The sequence below is a fragment of the Triturus cristatus genome, chromosome 1_2, assembly GCF_964204655.1.
Source record: "Triturus cristatus chromosome 1_2, aTriCri1.1, whole genome shotgun sequence".
Taxonomy (NCBI): Eukaryota; Metazoa; Chordata; class Amphibia; order Caudata; family Salamandridae; genus Triturus; species Triturus cristatus.
This window is the reverse complement of record NC_140580.1, coordinates 552258332-552277032: the sequence shown is the minus strand read 5'-3', so window position 1 is coordinate 552277032 and position 18701 is coordinate 552258332. Positions and strand designations below refer to the sequence as shown.

At 44.8% G+C, this 18701-nt stretch overlaps 1 protein-coding gene across 14 annotated transcripts in view; it reads right to left on the bottom strand.

Moving 5' to 3' along the window:
- Nucleotides 1-4673: 4673 nt before the first annotated feature.
- Nucleotides 4674-18701, bottom strand: part of LDB1 (LIM domain binding 1) — a 390551-nt gene continuing 376523 nt past the window's right edge. For all 14 annotated transcript variants that reach the window (XM_085606437.1, XM_085606422.1, XM_085606423.1 and 11 more), the window contains one exon: nucleotides 4674-7176. In XM_085606437.1, coding sequence (XP_085462563.1) covers nucleotides 6946-7176 — 231 coding nt within the window. In that variant the 3' untranslated portion in view covers nucleotides 4674-6945. The remainder of the gene's footprint in view (nucleotides 7177-18701) is intronic.

Here is an 18701-nt window from a genome sequence, read left to right as displayed (position 1 = left end):
GTGGCTGGAAACGCGATCGAAAACAATACCGTCGAGATGGGAAGGATTGCGCGTTCGAGAAAGAAAACCGTTAACGGTTCCGAACTGGAACGCGAGAACACATCCGAGCCTGATGGCGGAAAAAAACAATCTGAGGATGGAGCCGATGCCCAAGCGCACTATGATCCAAAGGAGGAGTCACATACCTCGTGGCTTCCAAAGACTTTCCAAGACAAAAACAAGTGCAAACATCCGGCCCAAACACCAGATGGCGATCTATGCACAATGTGTAATCTGCAGCTCATATGCCTCGAACATTGGGTTTTTAGTTAAGGGGGAGACTACCCACCTTAAGCAACAAGCACAATGCTTTTCAGGATTAACCAGTAAAGTCACTAAATTATCCTGAGCTCAATCCCCCGGTTGCTACGGCACGGAGCAGACAGGCTTAAGTTAGAGGCATTATGTAAAGCATTTATGCTGTACAAAAACAGTAACACTGACAACAACAGAATGAAAATCCCAAACCAATTCAGAAAAATGTAGAATAATTTAGTAAATAAAATGCACTAAAATGACAACAATATAATTTGGGGAACCATAGACCTGATTGGGTAAATTTTTAAGTATAGTTTTGTTTAATAAGGGGTGAGGCTTGTGGTGTTTACGTAAACTGGACAGGACCCTAGTTAGTGATCTAAGAGCAGGACAACCTATCAGGTGGCTACAACCTAAAAATCCACCAGACGGAAAGAGAGAAGTGTGAAAAAGACAGATTGTGCCAAAAGTTTATAGTTTGATTTTCAGAAGAAATGTCCAAATATCCAAAAGTCATGTATTTTTCGGTATTTATTGTGATCATCAGAGTTCAGGCCTGATAACGAAGGAACAGCCTACACGCGTTTTGCCCATATGGCTGGCATGCCTAGAGATTTTTCAAGGCAAATATCAAAATGACAATTCTAATTGTCGTCCTTTAATAATTCTCATAAGACTCTGCAAAATAGGAGAAGTGGAAGATAGTCTCTGTGGTCAGACCGCCACTCCTATTTTTCACAGTTACTTTTTTAAGTTAAAAAAAAGTGTTAATCACTAGCCATGGTTAACTAGTTGTGGTAGATCGGAACCTAGGCGCAATATGAGGCTGACCTCAATGGAGCGTGGGTCGGATAAAGGTACCAGGTTCAACCCAGTTGGGAGGATTTACTTTGGGGCTTAGTCTCATAAATGGAATTACAAAGTGGGGAATTCAGGCAAGCTGTAGAAGAGGAGGGATCCACAAGTGTTGGAAAGCCGCTGGACAAAATGTTGGTGAAACGGTTGGTTTTAGGAAGGCAAAATTTGAATCTAGCAGCCATGGAAGGTCCCTCGCCGGTTGGATACTTTTTGATGTCTTTCCCCCCCGATCATGATTTCTTTATCCTCACCTTTTTTTTTAGCTTGTATTTCCTGAGAGCACAGGGCAGCAGCCGAAGAGAGCTCCATAAGGCCAGATATAGCCTGAGAGTTCCAACTGAATTGGATTTGCTGCTGCAGAAAAGCTCAGAGCAGGTAAACCTGAATGATCAGCCCTGCGGCTTGACAGGTTTTGTCCCGGTCCCCCACTGGTTTTTGGAGCCAAAAAGTGTCAAAGCCACAGATTTTTAGTGGTGGTAAGAAAAGTCCACCCAGGCCCAGTCAAGGGTTCAAGGACTTTATGATTTGCACTTAAGAAGTCCGGTATCACAGCAGCAGAGACCACAGGCAGAGTCCACGTCAGGTTCAGTTGGAACTGGTCAGATGGAAATCTTCAGAAATGGCCTTCTGTAGCTTGTTGTGTCCTTGTAATATCACCAAGACTGGTCTTATGACCATTTGAGTTCACTTCTTTGTTAAGGGTAAAAAAAAGAGAGAAGGTCCTGTTCTGGGGTCTTCTCGGGTCTCGGACAGAAGCTTCAGTCTTCTTCTGAAATTCCTGAGGTTCTGAGGAGGGTACTGGGGACGAAATTTATGTCTGGCAACAGCTTTTGGTCTCTCCTTAACCAATGGAGTAAAGGTTCTCAGGAGTTACCCTACCCATATGTTCAGCATTTCTTGTGTGCCCTACTCCAAGCAATCTCACAGTGCCCTCTCTGCCTAAATCCAAGTTAGTGAAACCCTCCTCCCCTTGTGCAGAGCCTGTGTGGTGTAATAGTTCAAAATGTCTGCAAAAGTAACAGTGAGCAGGAGAAGCGTATCATGCCAGCATGCTCCCAAAATAATTTAGGGTACTGTGAAGAATGTTGATGGTTTCTAGCCATTAACTTTATAAAGTTTCTCAGTCCTCCCTGAGACTCATTTATCAAGTTACAGCTAGCATTTTGAACATCAAAAAACAAGACTGACTCCTCCAACTTCACCACACTTAATGAGAGTCTGACGTTTTGTGGTTTCCTTGAACAGCAAATACCAAATATGCGTTTATGATGAGAGATCCCAGATCTAGGAACCCATGAGCGACTGTCAAAACATTCACGCATAGTGTTCATCATACTGTATATAGAAGTGGCATACGAGATGCAGAAACTATCTGGGTACTTGAAATACAAAGTCAAAAAGTGAATCACACATCTCTCGAGTCATGAACAAGAATTAATGAACAAAAAATGTCCTTGAAGTTCCATGCAAATTAGACTAATTCATTATTAGTCACCAAGGACCCGCACACCGCCAAAACCAACCTCCACGAGGGAATGAAGGCCGTCACCGAATGGATGAGGAGCAGCCGACTGAAACTGAACTCGGACAAGACTGAGGTCCTCATCCTCGGACCCACCCCCTCAGCCTGGGACGACTCCTGGTGGCCGACCACGCTGGGAACAGCACCAACACCCACCAACCACGCACACAACCTAGGAATCACCCTAGACTCCTCCCTCTCCATGTCAAAGCAGGTCAACGCCGTCTCCTCCTCCTGCTACAACACCCTCCCCATGCTCCGCAGGATCTACAAGTGGATCCCTACCGAAACAAGAACAGCGACACAGGCCCTCGTCAGCAGCAGGCTGAACTATGGCAACGCACTCTATGCAGGAATCCCGGCCAAACACCACCGACGACTGCAACACATCCAAAACACCTCCGCCTGACTGATCCTCAATGTCCCTCGCCGCAGCCACATCACCCCCCCACCTGAGATACCTACACTGGCTCCCCGTCAACAAGAGGATCACCTTCAAGCTCCTCACCCACGCACACAAAGCACTCTACACCACCGGACCAGCCTACCTCAACAGCAGACTCAGTTTCTACACCCCCACCCACCAGCTCCGCTCCGCCAGCCTCACCCTCACCGCTGTCCCACGCATCCAACTAACGGCCTCCGGCGGCAGATCCTTCTCCTCCCTCGCCGCCAAAACCAGGAACACCCTCCCTACCCACCTTCGACAGACCCAAGACCTGCTCACCTTCAGAAGACTCCTCAAGACCTGGCTCTTCGAGCAGTAGCAGCACCCCCTCCCTCAGCGCCTTGAGACCCTCACGGGTAGGTAGTGCGCTCTACAAGTACAATGATTGATTAGTAGCTGTACTCTAACTAGACCTAACTAACATTTCATTCCACAGCTTTCCACACCAAATACTATGCACCAATACCATACAAAGGTGTGCAAGCTAGTGAGGAAACATGGGACTAACTAGTGCTTGGACTGCTCTACAAAATGGACAATCTGTGTTTATATGCTGTTCACATCCCCATAAGCAATATTCTCGGAAAGGTCATTTTCTAGTATCACACAATATTCTACCACAGACTAATATTGATATTCCTAGAATTACATCAAATCATACCACTACATCATAGGAGGCATATGATATACTTGACATTTCAGCAGTCACTGTTAGGAGATCATGCATATAAAGAACACGTAGCGCAGGCAATAAAAGAATATCTGGACCACAATATGAATTCTGCTCGTATAGCAGACATGTGGGATACAGTGAAGGCAATCCCGAAGTGTGCTATGCAGTTATACCAGCACGAAAAATCAAAGTGAACCAGGTGGGTTTATACAAATCAGGAAACAAATATATACGCTAAAAATTGATATTATTAATGTAATAATAGTCAAATCAACTTCTATTAGAGAAATATACTTAAAAACACTGAACCTTCATGCACGATTAGCAAGACAGAAGAAGAAAAAATAACCCACTGCATTATTATGTCTGCTTGTATATATGGATACAATGAATCGCTTGGGCATACATTACTATATAAGCGGAAAAAAGTTTGTTTATTTTCTTAAGCAAATGAGGGTGGATGATGGTGGTACAAAACCAATTATCAATCAATTTTAAAACTTCTATCACAATCTGTACAGCAATGAGGAACAATATGACTGAGAAAATTAAAATATACCCAGATGGGATATCACTAAGTGCACTACCATTAGGACATTCTGCTGACCTTTTTCTTTTTGTTTTGTTTACTGTTGAGGAGTTGATGAGGGCCATAAATATCCTGACTGGAGTATGCATGAGGACCCACTCACCCTCTCTGTGTTGGTTTATTTACGGTGTCTGGCTTCCAAAGCTTGAGGAGCTGCTCTTTGTGTAGGGTGATTGAAGGTGCTTGGTTTCCAGACCTGGAGGAGTGGCTATTTGTGTTGGTTTATTTAGGGTGCTTGGCTTCGAAAGCTGGAGGAGCAGCAATTAATGATTCAAGGAGAACAACATGAAAATGAAAACTCATTTTATTGGTACCGTACATGACTCAAATGGCACAGACTATGCAAATGAAAAATTCCTTTGAGTAACTCCAATGTTGGCAGAGTCTACAAGGTGATTGGATGGGGGGGTGGGGTCTACACGTCACCATTTCACACAGAGAAAGAGACCAAGATTATTTAAAAAGAAATAGGATTAAAATCGTACCTTCAAATAACAAAAATATATACATGTACATATATATATTGTACAGGCCCAGGGGTTCTCTGAAACACCTGCAATGCCCAGGAACAATAAAAAAGTGAAAGGTGTCTGACCCTCTTAGAGGCCACGGAGCATTTGGTTGCAACACGTTAAAGTCCCAGTACCAGCTTACAAACATGAAAATGGCACGAATATCTGGTGACAATAGCTGCTCCCAGCCCCATCCACTCCCTGTGCCTTTTTATTTTAAACTTGCATTAGACCCAGAGGGTGGAAGGGAATAACTGTTCTTTTCCCCAAACACCTAAGGATGCATTGCTTCTAACGATAACACAATAGGACCAGCATTACAAACTGCTTCTACCGGGCGTATATTCACAAGCGGGGGCTACACAAACCAAAGAGGAACTGGATTAGGGGGTGAGGAAAGATAACAAGCACAAAAGCTTACATTTATGGAAAGAAGAAAAAAATACTTATAAAATGTGTCTGTGTCTCGCTTGAAGGATTAAAAAGCAACTTTGCAAAGTCTCTCCTTGGTTTGAAGCTTTCAGATCTGTATAAAACAAGACCCACCCCCCAGAGATACAGAATAAGCCAGTACAAAATCAGGACAGTGACCTTATTTTTTTTAACTTACTTTTTTTTAATAATAATAATAATATTTAAAAACAAGAACAATAATGTCAAAGGAGGTACTGGGAAGATGGGACCGCAATAAACCAAAGGGCCACTGTGAGAAAAGGAGATGGGTGTTCCTGCCTTGCAAGGCTATCAAGGTGCAGCAGAGAGCAGCTAGAAAGGGTGCCAGCCTGTTGGGTGGATGTGTGGAGTGAGGCGGAGCGGGACAACCTCCTACAAACATGGTACAAAAGAAGTTGGAACACTAAAGATAACTTCACATTAACACAGTTAATCTTGACCAATTCTGTTTTTAAAACGCTTCTTTACAAGAAAGTCATACAATTTGGTTCAGAAAGTTAAAATAAGCATGGATACATGTTTTTTCTTGGTGATTTCACAAAATAGCTGACAAAAATGTTAAGTTGTCACCAGAAGGCTCCTGACTGCTTTCGCGTATTTTTTACAGAAACTGATGTGCACATCAAATTAATGTTTAGCTTTAGAGGGGGAGGGGGATTCAGAACGTTTAGTCCCCAATGATACCCCTGTGTCCAAAGGACCACTAGACAGAAAAACTACACTCTTGCTAACCAAGCAGCCGTTATTTCTGCTGTTAAAAATCTAACATACATGGCATCTTTAGACATGGATGTACAAATTTAGGTCCCAGGAATTTGAAGAGAGGAATTTATACTCATTTGACATGGAAAAAAAGGTATTGACGGGAATACTATTACCCTTCTCCATTCCTTGAGACAGTGGAAATGTGTCTTCTAACAAGCTCAAAGGGATACCACTAGAAGACGGTATTTAAGTAAGAGGCAGTCTCTCAATGAGCCGCCTCGCATCTACCAGTTACTGTACATTTCCTAATAGTGGTCAGTATAAAATAATATCCTTTTACACAGGAATAAAACATGTATGTAGACAAAGAGACAAACAAAAGAAATGTTTTGTAGGGGAAAGATTTCTTCCTCGCTCTAGCTCTGCTTCAAACACTGAAAACACCGAAATTGAAGGAACGACGAATGGTTCACCGAAAATAATAATTAAGACAAACTTTATTAGTTTGCAAACATGGACCTGCGGGGTGCTAATTTGGGTAGAGGAGACACTTCTGGAGCAGACAGTTTTGTGCAAGGATAATCTGGAGGATTCCCAATAGTGCCTCCACTGTGACACTAGTTAACAGACTCCCGCCACACAAAAATTCGCTCTTTCTCGGTTTCTTTGACAAGCCTTGCATTCGGCTAAAGATAGCCTTATCTCCAAGCTCACCTGCAGTCCTGAATCCCACAGTACCTCTCACCTTCCTCTATCAGGTTTGCAGTTTTATTTGCAGTTGGTTTGTTTTAATTTACAGGTAGATACGTTACAGCTTTTCAGAGTCTCCCCCCCACCCCATTTCTTTCCCCAATCTCAACAACAACTTCTCCTACATGGCCTTATTTTTTACTGCGATGCCTGTGAAGTTGGGTTCTCTGACTTGCTCTCTTGGCTTGAGGGTGGTTTGCTGTTCCATGGGCTGTTGGCACCCAGGGCGGGTGAGTTGTTGAAGCTGTCTTCATCGTCAATACCATTGGCAGCGTCAAACTGTGTGTTCTCCAGTCGTGTGATCAGCCGCTCATCTTCATCCCCAAATTCACCTCCCATGAGGGTTGGTTCTCCCACCACCATTACATCCTGAAAGGGAAGAGGTCCCGAAACATAATCAAGGCAAAGGTGTGTCCCTCCTTAACTTCTCAAAGTGCAGATTACTAGCCCATAAGCCTGTCACTTATTTGCTTTTACAGTAAATAGTCCAATCAAAATACATGCATGCAGAGTTTGAGTTACTCAACTCTGCCACCAAACCAAGGGCAAATGTGGGCCCTAGTTAAAAGAGTACAGCCAAGCCAGTGGATTAACCAGCTAACATTAAATAGGTAAACAGGTAGTTGTCATACGAATCTGCGATTTCTTTGAATACCATAACAATATTATAACTAATATCAGAAAACACTTGTGAAAATAATGTAAATATTACTCGACTACACATTCGACATGCAATACAATGATTAACTCCAATATTGAAAATTGCTTGCTATATGTGTAGCGATACCTTTGGTCTACGGTGTCTGCAGAGTGTAAACAAGGGCAACAGTATGTGTATAAAATGCCACAAGCAATTTCATTTAAGACACAAACTCTAAAGATGGAGTAAATAAGAACCTCTTCATTGTTCATACATCAAGTTACATCAAGAGGGATCAAAGCCTGATTTTTCATGAAATATAACCCAAGGCACAGACTATGTAGGCAGCCATACTGTCTGTAGGCTAGCAGAGCCGGCTGTACAGAATCTATGTTCCTACTTCAGCCAAATCAGACAAGGCGTTTATTGGGTTAATAAAATCTGCTGCCCACCAATGCAATGCCTGTGCTGATAGTGGCCCGCGTTGGACAACGTTGGAGTAAGGAGCACATTTACTTCATTAGAGCATTGGAATGTTGAGCTCCACTGAAGACAATGGAGTGGCTCCGGGCTTATAGTGGGTGGTATAAACTGAGCGCCAATATTACAATGTTTATCTTTCTCTTTTTCCCCTCTTTAATTTAGAACATTCTACCCTTAGTGGGTGGGATTTTCTAATAGCCTTTTAGCCCTTCTGTCTCGGGCTATACCTGTTTCTAAAGTCCCTCGCCTTGGTTATAGGCCCGAGCTGCATAACTCTGGTTCAGGGCCTTTAACAACCGATATAGCCCTCGGAAGCGAGCTGTAATGAATTACCATTTTTCAAATAGCAGTCTGCTCAGACAGACAACGTTAGGAGAATGCATTAGCTGGTAGTGAGGAGCATCTTCAAAGAGGAGGAAGCAGGTTTTGCTAGCCCCTATTCCTCGATGTAATAAAAAAAAGATGCAGAACACTGTGGCCAAACAGTCCTCAATGGTGTGTTTTGAAAGAATTATTTTGTTGATGTGCGTTATGTCAATGATTATATTAGGCAGGCAGTGTGTACTGAGCCATGGGGACCTGGCAAAGGTGGTCCTCTTAGAAAAAGAGAGGACACAGAAACCAGTAGGACAGAAAGAACTATCCTGCGTGGAATCGAGAGGTAGACCCGAGAATGTTCACATGTAAGGCTACCCAAGACTGAGAAACCTTGCACGAATGGATGCCTGAGGATCTGACACTTGCACATGTTTTGGATTTAGGCTGGGAATACTCAAGAGTCCGATTAAATGGTTTCTACGTGTGCTTCATGCAGGATGGGAGACCCAAGAGACTGCTCCTAAAGCATCTCCAAAAATGACCCTTGCTCGAAGACGATATTGCCCATTTGGAAATAGGTATAAGAGCAAGGGGTGGTGACTAAGGCCTATTCCTGGGTTGTCCAGTAATAAATTGTGATGAAAAAGAAACAAAGACGCACAGGAGTGGGCTCTATGTCTCAGAGAATCATGGAAAGAGCAACGCTTAGCAAACGTGCTTGGTTCATCAGAACTAGGATACCAAAGATTACACTTCAGCAAAGTGCTGGGCCCAACAACCAGAACCCACCCGCAGGGGCTGCCAACAAGCTGCACTGAAAACTAAGAAAAAAGGGGTAGCCATGATTTAGAGTATTTCAACCATGAGAAGCCATAAAGTGGCACAGAACTAAAATCAGACAAAATGGCTCACCAGTGCGAATAATAGTGTGGCATCCATGCAGACGCATACCGGTAAGGTCAATGAGTTATGTAAGAAGTACTTTTGCAAAGTCGCAATTGGGTCGTAGCTTCCACTAATGAGGAGGTGTTGCGGCTTACGCTCTAACTTGAAGTTGGAATCATAGCAATGAATGCAAATTATTCTATGCATGGCTGGTCTACTTTTCAACATGAATTCAAGGGTAAAAATATCCACAAAGGAAAGCGTGCATCAGCCGAAAACTCACATAACTGGTGGGTTCTAGGATAAAGACCAAGCCAGAAAGTCTTTCAACATCTTTAACAGGAAAACTGCCTTTACCACACATGGTCTTTAGCATGCAGTTTATCCTTCAGGTAAGTACAGGGTATAGGTTTCATACCTTTATCAAGCAGACTGAACACGTAATAGTGGCTAGGAGACCAGTTTGTCGCACTATCAAGTGTGTTATATCAAATTTAGATACAAAAATTATTTGTTGCCCACCTCAAATGGCTAGCAACCAATTGCCATAAATAATACAGGTTTTTTTAAACAGAATAGAGAGGTAGCTTTGAATACAATCTTATGTAATGACAAAATGCTATTAGATCATGAAAGGGTGAATCGAGAGGTAATTTTCTTAGTTTTTGCAATTCTTTAGTCAAACTTCGTCTGATTGAGGAAAATAATTTCCGTGCAGCAAACGCGTTTTGCCCAGTTACGTTTTTTTGTAAGTTTTGTAAATCATGAAATGTGATGTGGAACATAATTAACAGGTTGTCTAATATTGCATATATGTGTATATAGATGAAATGTAAGAAATATTGTTAGAATGAATAAGTAATGTAAGTTATGTTTGTATAGGTTTGCAGCCCTGAAGTAGCCAGTAACTGGGCGAAGCGCATTACTGCGGGGAAATTTTCCTAAACCAGAAGACGTTTGAATAAAGAATTGCTAAAACTAAGAAAAGGACCTCTCGATTCATCTATTCATGGTCTAATAGCATTTTGCTGTTACTCAAGTTTTTATTCAAAGTTCTCTCTATTGTGTTTAAAAAAAAAATACCTTTACCAAGCATACTTTACCACGTATTTTTAAAAAAAAATCTAATATTTCATGTTATTTTATTAGAAAAGGGGGTAAAGGTGCGGGTAGAGGTAAAGGGAGGTAAGGGACATTTTTAGAGTTAAGGGGAGGGTAGCAGTAAGGGTAAATTTAGTATTATGGGGTGGGTAGCGGTAAAGGGAGGTGTGGGTAGATCTAGGGTTCAGGGAGGGTAAATGGAGGTTAGGAGTAAAAAAAAGGGGTTTACCACAAAAATGAAAAATTCAAATACATATAATATTATATATGTGTGTATATAAAACCCCAAAAATGTGTGGTAACCTGTCACAGTGCAATGCAGCCGGTGTAAAGGTGTTAAAGGCATGCGTTGTAATGTCGGAAATTCTTTTAAAGGAATATGCTACTTACCAGTATGCATCTGTTCTTGGCATGTAGAGCTGCAGAGCCACACACTAAGGATAAGATCGCCATCTGGTGTTGGGCTCGGATGATTGCAGGTTGTTGTTGTCTTCAGAAGAAGTCTTTGGTCACGAGATAGGTGACTCCTCCTCTGGACAACAGTGCGCATGGGCATCCACTCCATCCTCAGATTGTTTTTCGCCATGATGGGAATTGATGGAGTGTATAAGAAGTAAAGAGAAAGGATGTCCATGTGTAGTGTCTAATTAAGACAATGCTGGAACAGATACAGGTCCCGGGGAGGCGGGTGGGCGTGTGTGGCTCTGCAGCTCTACATGCCAAGAACAGATGCATACTGGTAAGGAGCATATTCCGTTCGAGGCATACGAGCTGCAGATCACACACTAAGGATAGACTATATAGCAGTGTCTCCCCTAGCGGTGGTCACCTTTATCCGTTGCAGCAGTTTGGAATAGAGTTTTTAGGACAGCTTGGCCTACTGAAGCTTGTTGTTTGGATTGCACATCAACACAGTAATGCTTAGCGAAGGTGTGTATAGTACCATGTGGCTGCTTTACAAATGTCTTCTAAGGGGATGTTCCCTAAGAATGCCATAGAAGCCCCTATTTTACGCGTGGAGTGCGCCCTAGGGGGAACTGTAAGAGTACATTTAGCTTTTTGGTAACATATTTGGATACATTTAACTATCCACCTGGCGATACCCGATTTGGAAATAGGGTTGCCTTTATGTGGTGGAGCGAAAGCAACAAACAGTTGCTTGGTTTTTCAAAAAGGTTTGGTTCTGTCGATGTAATAAAGCAAGGCTCTTAACATCTAAGGTATGAAGTGCCCTCTCAGCTACTGAGTCTGGATTAGGGAAGAAGACTGGCAGTTCGACTGACTGGTTTAGATGGAAAGGGGAGATGACTTTAGGGAGGAATTTTGGATTTGTCCTAAGAACCACTTTGTTACGATGTAGTTGTAGGAAGGGTTCTTCGAGAGTTAAGGCTGTATTTCACTTACTCTTCGCAGGGATGTGATTGCGACGAGGAAAGCCACTTTTCATGTTAGGAACTGCAGTTCGCATTTGTGCATTGGTTCAAATGGGGGACCCATGAGCCTTGTTAGAACAATATTAAGGTTCCACACTGGGGAAGGTGCTAACCTTGGAGGAATAATTCTTTTTAGACCCTCCATAAATGCTTTAATGGCTGTTACCTTAAAGAGGGACAGGTGTTGTCTATTTTGCAAGTAGGCTGCTAATGCCGCTAGGTGTAGACGTATAGAGGAATACGCTAAATTGCATCTTTGCAAGTGTAGTAAATAGCAAATGATGTTTTGGATGGAAGCATCCAGTGGTTGTATGTTATTGTTAGTGCAGTAAATGGCAAATGTTTTCCATTTTGCAGCATAGCATGCCCTAGTAGTAGGTCTTCTGGCTTCTTTAATGATATTCATACAGTCTGGAGGAAGGTTGAGGTACCCGAACTCCAAGACTTCAGGAGCCAGATTGCCAAGTTCAGTGTTTGAGGATCTGGGTGTCTGATTTCTCCATGGTTCTGGGTTAATAGATCCGGGGAGAGATACAGTTTTTGATGTGGAACTAGCGATAGTTCCAGAAGTGTGGTGAACCAGGGTTGGCGTGCCCAAGTGGGAGCCACTAGGATGAGGGTTAGCGACTGTTGTTTCAGTTTGCGTACCACAAATGGAATGAGTGGGAGAGGCGGAAAAGCGTACGCAAATCTGCCTGACCAGTTCATCCATATTGCATTGCCCTTTGACCGTGGGTGTGGGAACCTGGCGGCGAAGGTTGGGCATTTTGCGTTTTCTTGTGTGGCGAACAGGTCTATGTCTGGTTGTCCCCACTTTTGGAAGAATGGGAGTAGGACTTTGGGGTGTAATTCCCATTCGTGTATTTGCTGTGTGTGGAGACTTAAGAGGTCGGCCACCTGGTTCTGAACCCCTGGGAGGTGTTCTGCTAGCAGGTAGATGTTTTGGGGAATTGCCCATCTCCAGATTTGTTGTACAAGTTGGGACAGTTGTAGAGAATGTGTCCCCCCTTGCTTCTGTATGTAATACATTGTGGTCATGTTGTCCGTGCGGATGAGGACAGTTTTGTTTTTTAGATGCACTTGGAAGGATTTCAGTGCTAGAAACACCGCTAGAAGTTCTAGGTGATTGATGTGGAGCCGTTTTTGTTGAGTGGTCCACCTGCCCTGAGTGATGTGTTGAAGGAGGTGGGCTCCCCACCCTGTGAGAGATGCGTCGGTGGTCAGCACAACTTGTGGAAGAGGCTCTAAGAACGGCCGCCCTTTGGACAGGTTGATGGTGTTCCACCACTTCAGCGAACGAAGTGAGCGGCTGTCCACCAACACCAGATCGGTAAGTTGTTCGTGGGCCTGGTTCCACTGTTGTGCTAGACATTCCTGTAAGGGACGCATTTGAAGGCGTGCGTGGGGTACTATGGAGATGCATGACGCCATCATGCCTAAGAGTTGCATGAACACTCTTGCTGGGAGAGAGTGTTGTATTTGAAATCTTTTGATGAGATTTTGTATATTGGCTATCCTGGCTGTGCTGGGATAAGCTATGGCCTTGGATGTGTCTATGGTGGCTCCCAGGTATTGATGTACGTGGGAGGGTTGTAGTTGAGATTTTGGATAGTTGATGGTAAATCCCAAGCTGTGTAGGGTTTGAATCGTGCGGTGAGTGTGGAGAACGCATTTGTCTAGAGTATTGGCTTTAATGAGCCAATCGTCCAGATAGGGGAAGACATGGATTTGTTGTCTTCTGAGATATGCTGCCACAACTGCTAAGCATTTGGTGACTACCCTGGGTGCGGTTGTTACTCCGAATGGGAGAACTGTAAACTGATAGTGCTGACCGTCTACCACGAATCGTAGATACTTCCTGTGTGCGGGATGCATAGGGATGTGAAAATATGTGTCCTTGAAGTCTAATATGGCAAGGAAGTCGCCTTGTTGAAGTAATGGAAGGACCTGTTGGAGAGTGATCATGTGGAAATGATCAGATTGTATGTACTGGTTTAGTAGTCTGAGGTCTAGTATGGGACTTAAGGTTTTGTCCTTTTTGGGAATGAGGAAGTATAGGGAATATACTCCTGTGCCCTGATGTTGTAGTGGAACAGGTTCTATTGCATGTTTTTGAAGCAAAGACTGAATTTCTTGCTTGAGGAGCGTGAGGTGGTGAGACGTCATGGGACGTTGCTTGGGTGGTATGTTTGGGGGGGGGGGGGTTTATGAGTTCGAGGCAGTAGCCAGACTGGATAATTTGTCTTACCCACCTGTCTGTTGTGATGGAATTCCAGACAGGTAGGAACTGTTGAAGTCTTCCCCCGACCGTAGTGGAATGGTCTGGGGGGAGTGGTGGCAAGTCACTGTTTAGTGGCTGGAGAGGTGCGGGTGTTGCTGTTGTTGCCCCGTCCTCGGCCTTTAGTATTGTTTCCCCGATAACCTCCTCTAAAATATCCTCTGTTAGGGGATGTTTGACCTGATGTTTTGAAGGTGGAAGAGTTGTCTGTTCCCACATTTTTGGAAGCTACTCTATAAAAGGAGCGACGAAAGGAGCCTCTGGGTTGAGTAGACTGTAATGCTCCCATTGATTTGGCAGTCTCATTATCTTTCTTCATTTTTTCTAAGGCAGTGTCTACTGCGGGTCCGAATAGTTGCTCCTGATTAAAGGGTTGAGCAAGAATGGTGGTTTGTACTTCCGGCTTAAAGCCGGAAATGCGTAGCCATGCGTGGCGTCTAAGCAGTACGCTTGTGTTGACTGCCCTAGAGGCGGTGTCCGCTGCGTCTAATGCACATTTGATGGAGACATTTGATATTAATTTACCCTCTTGGATGAGGTCATTGGCCTGTGATTTGTATTGATCAGGCAGGTGTTGCAAAAGGTCCTCTAGTTGATCATAATGTGCCCTATCATAGCGAGCCAATAGGGCTTGTGTATTGGCAATACGCCAGTGGTTAGCAGCTTGTGCGGCAACCCTTTTGCCGGAAGCCTCCAAGAATTTAGACTCTTTGTATGGGGGCGGCGTGTCTCCGGTTGTTTGGGAGTTCGCCCGTTTTCTGGCATTTGATATGACTAGTGAGTCTAAGGGGAGTTGCGCCTTGATGTACGCAGGATCTTGTGGCGCCGGTCTGTATTTTTTTTCGATCCGGGGGTTGAGAACCCTGGCCCTAACAGGGTCTTTAAAAAAGTCAGTGGCGTGCTTTATCACTCCCTTAATCATGGGTAGAATGTGAACTGTCTTTTGCGACTGCTCAAAGGTGTCGAGGAGAAAATCTTCCTCAGGGGTGTCGGTGTGCATGGGGACGCCATGAAATAGTGCCGCTCTGTTTATAAGCTGACCAAATCCTAAATGGTCTTCAGGAGGGGAGGGTTTTGAGGGGTATGGAGTGGGGTCAGGTAAATCAGGCATAGGGTAAGTCCAGTCATCTACTGGTGCTGTGTCCGGGAGTGTAAAGGGATCAGTAGGATCAGTGGGATCATTAAAGAAATCTGGGTCTCCCCCTCCCCCAAATCATCATCATCCTGTGGAGGTGGTGTGGGAGAAGGAGATGGTAGAGGTGAAGGCGGTGGGGGTGGGGGGGATGGGATAGGAGGTAATGTAGGAATGGAAGGACGTATGGGTGAAGTGGCACAGTCCTTCTTCTTTGGAGGAGCTGGAGGAGGTGTTGTGTCCAGCTTCCTTTTCTTGTAGGGCACCGCTGTGACATGTCTAGTTTTCGGATTTATGTAAATCCGTTTTTGCTTTGGATCTGGCCGAAAAAGTTCCTCAGTGTCCGAAGGCGGCTTTGGCGCCGACTTTTTTGGTTCCGATCTTAATTTTGTGAGATCGACGTGTTCTTTATGGACTTGTTTTGGCACCGAGGATGTTTTGGGTGCCGAAGAACTTTTCGGTTCCGGTGGATTTTTCGGTGCCGAAGAACCTTTTGGTGCCGACGAGCCTTTCGGTGCCGGTGGAGACGTCAGTGCCGAGTGACGTTTCGGAGCCGATGGAGATTTCGGTCTCGGAGCCTGCTTCGGTGCCGAAGGTATTATAGGCACAATAATATGAGGTTTGCTCGAGCCCGAGCCACCTGCAGGCCTACTTTTCTTCGGAGCCGGGCCCAGCTGGCAGAGTCTTGACCAATGTCTTTTTTTGGTGGGGTTGGGGTAGGGGAGCTGGTACTCACAGGCTGCCCCGGATCAGAATTGCCGGCCTCGGACACGATCTGGAGGTCAGGGACATCCTGTGCAAAGATGTCTTCTGGTTCCGGAACCGGCTTGGCCATGATATGGCGCCGAGCTCTTCGGTCCCGGATAGTTTTCTTCGAACGGAATGCGGCGCAGGCTGGACAGCTGGATTCGTTGTGGTCTGGTGAGAGGCACAAATTACAGACCTCGTGGTGATCACTATGAGGAAACTTTGCTCCACATTGGGGGCATTTTTTAAAGGGTGTCCTTTCCATCAGCCGCGTCCGGATCCGGTCCGATGTGGATTTCGACGTCTAGTTTTAAATTTTGAGAGTTGTTTTGATTGCTAGAAGTTTTCTGCTGGAGCGGAAAAAAGTTCATCCGAACCCAATGGCGGAAAAAAACGATCTGAGGATGGAGTGGATGCCCTTGCGCACTGTTGTCCAGAGGAGGAGTCACCTATCTCGTGACCAAAGACTTCTTCCGAAGACAACAACAACCTGCAATCATCCGAGCCCAGCACCAGATGGCGATCTTATCCTTAGTGTGTGATCTGCAGCTCATATGCCTCGAACATAGCAATTATCGAATATTATTATGCAGATTATGAATCTAGGTGGGTCGGATGTCTGGGAAGTAGAGAAAGCCCTCCTAGCCTACATAAACGTGCAACCATGTGACGTGAGGCACTGGAGTGGAGAATCACAGGTGAAGAGTATGAGTAAAAAAAAAAAAAGTACGTGGGTAATGCCTTATGGCATAGAAAAGTGCAGGGAATTTGAAGGCGAGTTTCATCATTAGGTCTCGCCTAGCATAGGCTGCGCACATTCGCAGTCTCGCTGGCGAGACTTAATGACTGGTTAATTTCTGTAATGGGCATTAAGCCCCGCCCCTCTTTTCCATCGGCCGGCGTCACCATTTATGCTAAACGGTGGCCAACCATTGGAAAAGAGGTGTTTGTGACATTTTTGCTCGTCTTTCTGAGCCGTCCCATTTGGATGGGCTCGTCTGCCTTTCTTCTGCCGTGAAAGCTTTCTTATCTTTATGGGGCCATGTGTTTCAAAACACATGGCACCATAAAGACAAGAAAGCTTTCACGACGGACCGTGCTTGTTAAGTGGTAGCTATCAAATATTAGGAGTAAAGACAGTAAGCCAGAATATTCAACAAAAGAGATGCAGGGCACAACGCCTAGGAACCAAAGTCCCTCAATAAATAATGAAGGAGCACATGATGAGGGACCTTACTGAGGAGAGACTGTGAGGGGATGACGGGTAAGGCAGGCACCAGGTGCCTCACCAGCTAAAAGGAATACCTTCTATGAGGTATCGGTCTACATTAGAGACATATACGAAATAATTGACTGAGTCCTTTTCAGCACCTACGATGACCACGGAGGTGTAACTAGGGGAACAGAGTTACTGATCCCAACCCTATATGGCGGCTTAAAGTTAGGTTTTGGTGGGAAGGTTAAGTGGGTGGAAGTGTGGGCATGTAAGACGTTTACACAAAGCCTAGGGGCTACCCCCTGAGTTAAGGTGACCTTCTGGCCGTTACTTACACAGTCCTTCCGTGGAGTCTAAGGTTTGCTCCGCTGTTGCTTCTATGGATATAATTTGTCTGTAATTTCAGCAGCACTTCCGGGTCGCAAAAGAACAAGTCCCACAGCTGCGGACATTCTGGTCGTGGCCTGGGGTGGGCGGAATCGGTAAGGTGGAAGGCTACCTAAGATTGACGCATTGGCGGCACCTCAGCCAATCGTAGTGTGCCGCATTGAACTTGCAGTGCTGGTTGGCTGTGGGGTTCACGTGTTCCTTGGCCGCCCGCTTCTGACAGTTGATGGTCATGGCCACATCGGAGCTACTGAGGGCGGGGCTTGGCTGGAAGCGTGCAAGAGGGTAGGCGGTCAGGAGTGCCCGTTGAAAGCCTTTCTCTGTTCGTGCAGGCCAAGATCGGTTGTTGTCGTCCGCGGTTCTGGCTGAGAAGAGTGGAGAAGGGATGGGGCTTGGAGCAGGGCTAACCCCGGATGCCCAGAGTGAGCCAAATTTAAACCTTGTTACCAGGCCCATACAGTGGCTCGTCTGTTGATGAGTGACAACCTGCCCGCGGCTGCTCATGTATCTGTGGCTCAGGCCGGGTCCAGGCACATGTTAAATGTCTAGCATTTATTGATTCTGGGTATTCCGTGTCAAGTGATTAGATTCACCCTTTGCTGCTACATTGGCCTCTCCTTGGCATGCCTGCCAGACAACATGTCAAACTTCTGTGGCATGATTGACATTGCAAGTCCTGCTGCTCTTTTCACCCTGTTGTGCAAGTTCTTTAATAAATAAGCGGTGAACTTGTAGTTGATTTATTTTACACGATCGTAGGAAACCACATAAGCAGCAGCAGGCTCCTTGCATGCCCTCAGCTCCTTTGCAAACGACCACCCTTGAATTCCAGCGCGGCAAGGAAGCAGAATATAGTGTCACTACACAGTTCCCTTAACACAGCCACACTAGCCATAGCTGCCAAGGTCTCAGATTGCTTTTGTGTTATGTTTCTGTGGTTCAGTGTGCCTATGTGTGACATTTCATTGCCTTTAAGTGACGCTATAGAAACAAGAAGTTATAACTTGTGCCATTTTACACACATACAGAGTATAAACTGGGTAGAAATGGCTGTGAATACTAGCTAGCATTTGTTTACTTGGCAGTTAGGAGTTACTGCTTAAGAAACACATTTACCTTCATTGTCGATAATAAAGAACATTATCACTGAAGAGAGGTATAAAAGAAGAAATCCAGGAATCCAACGAAGGTAGGATATATTTATTATGCAAAAGATGTTCCCGAACAGCAGAGTTTCCTAGGTCAAACAAATTATCCAGCTGACTAATTCACTG